The sequence below is a fragment of the Gastrolobium bilobum genome, unplaced genomic scaffold, assembly GCF_033153095.1.
Source record: "Gastrolobium bilobum isolate Gb01-03AN ecotype WA unplaced genomic scaffold, APGP_CSIRO_Gbil_v1 utg44282, whole genome shotgun sequence".
Lineage (NCBI taxonomy): Eukaryota > Viridiplantae > Streptophyta > Magnoliopsida > Fabales > Fabaceae > Gastrolobium > Gastrolobium bilobum.
Window position 1 is genome coordinate 17,047 of NW_026899272.1, and position 5,079 is coordinate 22,125.

The 5,079-nt window shown below is 31.2% G+C and overlaps 1 protein-coding gene across 1 annotated transcript; it reads left to right on the forward strand.

Annotated features, from left to right (window-relative positions):
- Window positions 1–4,191: 4,191 nt before the first annotated feature.
- LOC133289083 (uncharacterized) lies at window positions 4,192–4,593 on the forward strand. Its single transcript, XM_061486949.1, has one exon. The coding sequence runs from the start codon at window positions 4,192–4,194 to the stop codon at window positions 4,591–4,593; it is 402 nt and encodes a 133-aa protein (XP_061342933.1).
- Window positions 4,594–5,079: the final 486 nt, after the last annotated feature.

A 5,079-nucleotide genomic window follows, 5' to 3' on the forward strand; every position in this document is an offset into this window, starting at 1 on the left:
AAGATATCCCCAACCATAGGTTTGAGCAACCTGGCTTCTTTGGGATGTTAGGTATTAGCCCATTCCCAACTTTGTATTTATTTTTCAACACTTGCACCCACAGTTCTTCCCTATGGGTCAGCAATCCATGCTCAATCTTCATCAGGCAAGCTCTATTTGTCATTCTCAGGTTCCTGATCCCCAACCACCATTCTTTTTTGCTCTGCACACCACACTCCAAGGAGAAGCATGAATCGTACGGCTGTCTCTTCTATAGTCACTATTAGTCCACAAATCCCATAGTAACTATGATCCTTTAGAATCAAACAAGTATATAACTATTTTTTTGAGTTTTTATTTTACTTTTTGTTTCTTTTATTTATTTATTTTAAATTTTCATCTTTTTTTAAGATTTTAATTTTTCTGTTAACGTAGCAATCAAAGTGTGTTCATTTTTAATAAATTAAATAAAAGATACATAATTTATTATAAATATATATTAATAAAACATCCTAAAATATTTTTTATATTGATTATTTTTTCTTTTGATGTTAAACTTTATTAATTCTAGTAATTAGAATATTTAAATAAATTTCTGTAAGATAGCTTTATTGATAAAACTATGAAAAATGTAATGATCAGAGCCCGGAACCCTGCAAAACATTTCAGAGTTTTCTTGACTCATTTCTTCCCTATGATTGAGTTCTCGGTGGGCTCCTCCAAGATCCCAGTCACCCCACTCTTATAATTGGTCTTCTCTTGAATTAATTATTTTATAACATTTAATAAAACGATCAAGTTTGAAAGTTATAAATATTAATATCACAGTTAAACTTTGTGAAATTACAAGTAAATTTAACATTTATAACCAAATTAAATATAATATTTGAATATTTTGCTAATAAAATATTCTGTAAACAAATTAAATTAATTCAAACATGCAATAAATATTTATCAATCAAATAAAAAACTCACAACTAGTTATTTATTATGGCATCACAATTTTGCTATTTTGTAATGGCTAAGGTATTTATTATTTTTGTGAAAATTGTTTATTAACATAGTGCGCGCCTCCCATACGAAATGGTTACAATAAATACAATAATAAGAAACGGAATTAAGGAAACAAATTAAATATAAGAATCAATCAAACCAACCATAATTAAAATAAATGAAAATAGATCATTTTAATTTGATTTTAAACATCTTTCCTAAAGCATAAGAGAATCTTCAGGATTTTTCTCATTCTCCCTCAAGGTGGGAAGTGTTAGTTGGTAAAAAGAAGTAAAAAAAGGAATTTTAACTTTTCACTAATTATTTTTCACATTATACTGCAGAAAAGGTCACATGGCTGATTAAAAAAAAAAAAAAAAAAGATGATATGGCAATTTGAGGACCATTGGATGCTTTTTGATCTAATGACAGCATCAACTTGAAGCTTTACTTTTAAAAATCAGAGTCTTTGTTTTGTAATAGAAGAGAGCTCAGTTTTTCTTGGTAATCAGTTTTTACATTTTGAGCACTTTAGTTTTCTTTGAAAGATTCTTGGAGATACAAGCATGCAGGATTTCATTCTTGAAGGGATTCAAGAGGAAACGAATTCTACATACAAGCTTTTGGATAAATAGCATCGTGCTTTAGTTTTTCGTAGTTTTAGAAATTTGAATTTGAAGAACCATATTGATTTGTACCTTCAACTCTTTACTGTTTTTTTTATCTTTGTGAATGTAGAACATGTTTACTGTTATTTCAGAATTCATTCTTGCTTTAATCTTCAACATGCATTGCTAATTCTATTTTCTAGAATTCTGATGAAGATGACAAGTACCCATTAATCGATTCAAACTGCTATGCATGTTCTTGATGTTTGATTAGTGAAAATTTCTTGGTTTGAGTTCCATGGGAATGGACTTAACAATTCTTGCATGAACTTGTATTGGAAAATTTGAGTTTATGCATTTCATTAATTCAAGATTTCAAGATTAGGAATAATCTGGGAAAGAACTTGATTTTAAGTCATCAATGAACTGATTCAAGATTAAAGGATTAAGTTGAATCATTTTAGAACTGAATTTGAGAAAGTTTAGTTAAGTTCTACAAAAGTCAAATTCCATCAAGATAGATTTTATAGCAGTTAAAACGCAGACATGCAACTTTTAAGGGAAAGTCATTGAAATCAAGGGCCTGCTTGTTAACTGTTTTGTAAAACAGTTTTTTGTTTTTAAAAACAAAAAAATAAAAGAACTTGATTGAAGAGACTGTTTTCACTCATCGTGTTTTAAAAACCGTTTTTGTTTTTTGGTTTTAGAAACAGAAAAAGCAAAACAACTCCAGGGTGTTTTCCAAGGTTGTTTTTTGGTTTTTTGTAAAGTGCAGTGGCATTTTTGTAAATAAGGGAATCTATTAATGGCATTTTCGTAATTAGATCGATTTTTATTTTATTTTACATTATTTTGTAATGGCAATTTTGTAAATACGAGGATTCATTAATGACATTTTTGTAAATAACTACATCTTCCTTATAACTTCAAAACTAACCATATTCAAACAAGTTTTATTGTTTTTTTACTCTCAAAATCAGTTTTCAAACTTCATTCTCAAAACAGGTTTTAAAAACAAAAAAACAAAAACACATTCAAACACACCCCAAAATTCTAGAGTTTTAATCTTCATTCTAAACTCATTTAAACGTGTTCTTACTATTCTTGATATAGTTTACATTTTAAAAAAATACATTCTTTAAGCAATTACATTCATCTTCAAGAAAACTAAAAAAAGAATAAACGAAAGAAATTAAATTTCCCGTTCCTAGTGAACGATACTTGAATTCTTTTTGAATTCTATACTTTTAAAAAAACTCAACAAAATGGGGTCGTTGCCGGGGAACGGTGTTTGATTTAGTTTATTTTTGATATTCTTTCTTTAGGTTCTTGAATTTGAGTTTTTTATTTTTCATTTTTAACTTATTTTAAACTCTGACGTTTGTTGTAAAGTTTGAAGAAATACATTGTAAAAAAAAAGTAGTGACAAGTCTGGGATCTGCCAATTCTGAAGAAAAGATAAAGGTTTGGTTGTTGAGCACTACAAAAAGGAACCACAATGGCATGTGAGAATGGATTTTATGATGCAAGTTTTATCCATGAAGTCGATGAAACAACTTCATTTGCAGCTCAACTTGCTGCCTTAAATGAAACTATAGAAGATCTTGCCAAGGTGGTGATGGAAGAAAGGCAACCAGCCTCCAGTAGCTGCTACAACACTTATCTGCTCCTTGTGCTATGGACTTCATGCTTTGGAAGAATGCCCCAACAACCCAAATTTTGTCCTTTATATAGGAGGCTTCAACCAAATTTACAACAATCAAAACCAATTTGATCAAAAAATATGGCAGAACCATGGAGATAATTTTGCTCAAGGCCAAAGCCAAAATTACCAACAGCAGCAGCCTTATCAACAATGGCAGCAGTCATTTGAACCAAATGAGCATTTTTCACCTTGTTTAATTCAACAACTTTTTGCTAAACAACAAGAATTAAGCTCTGCAGAAGCACACCATCCTTTTGAGCAGTGAAAGAAAGATTATGCTGTAAGGAATTATCAAACCATCCAAAATCATGGACAAATGCTTCAGAAACAAGCAACTCTTCTCCAAAGTCATAGTGCCATGTTTAAAAGCATTGAGACACAAATAGGTCAACTTGCTACAGCAATTAGTAGCAGACCTTTGGGGGCACTCCCTAGTGATACTGAATTGCCAATGAAGGATGAAAATGAAGTATGGAAAGACCTCCAATTGAGGAATGGCAAAGAAGTAGATCAGCTAGAGTATGCTATAAGGTCGTCTACCTTGAGGAAATTAATAGAAAAGGAAGGACAGCAAGTGGAAGACACCCCTTCAACTCAACCTTCACTCAGTCAAACTTCACCTCAAGAAAAAGACATGGAAGAGGAGATTACTGCTGAACCAAAAAAGCAAGTGCCAAAATCAAAGGGACTGTAAATCGATATGCAGAATAATGAAGTTCCTCAACCTGTATCATGGGCAAGAGAACTCATTTCTCCTCAAAGACTTCAAAAACAACAATAGGAGCACTACCTCTCCAGTGATTTGTCACCCAAGCTGGAAAATTTAGGTTCTTTTACAATTCACTGTGCAGTAAAAGATAAGAATATTGGAGGAGCCTTGTGTGATCTTGGCTCTATATTAATTTGATGCACACTTCTATTGTTAAACAACTTGGAGTGGCAGCCTCTCCTACCACAATAACTCCTCAATTAGTTGATAGGTCACTTGAACACCTTGATGGAAAAACAAATAATATATTAGTGAAAGTTTATAGGTTTATTTTTCCAGCAGATTTTATACTACTTGATTTTGAAGCTGCCAAGGATGTGCATATTATATTGGATAGACCATTCTTAGTTAAAGAGGATGTTATTATTGATGTTAAAACAGGTGATTTGAGTATGAGGGTCCATGAGGAAAATATGGCATTTAAGATCTTGAATGCCACGAATTCTATAGATGAAGATCTTGATAGCTGTTCACCTATATCTATGTTTCATCATTTGGTTGCTAACCATGTGCTTTTAAATAGTGAAAATGATAGCTAAGATAAAGGCAGCTTTGAACTAATAGAGCCTAAACCAGCCAAGTTTTTTGGAGACAAGCAATTTGACCTATAGGATTGCTTGATAAGGATCTAAACTCCAGCTACTTATATCAACAAGGAAGACTTAGTCTACTCTTGAAAGAAATGGTTCAAATGAAAATAATTAATTGGTTGGATAATGGGCAGATTGTTCTAAATTTGAAGATAAGAATCAAATTATTTCAATACAAGATTAAATGGTTAAGGCATTATTGGACAAGGCATGTGTATAAAGAGAAGACTTTCATTTCTTTATTGGATGCTGGATGAAACACTAAAAAGAGTATAGTAGATTAGTTAATTAGTAGTGATTAAGTGTTTAGTGTATAGTGTATAGAAAGATTAGTCTAGTTTAGTACTTGTCTTGTATTGTTTGGTTTCATTTTCTAATTGGTTTAATTTGTTACTAGTGAGTGGTAATTTTTGTAGATAGTTCGTGGATTACTTT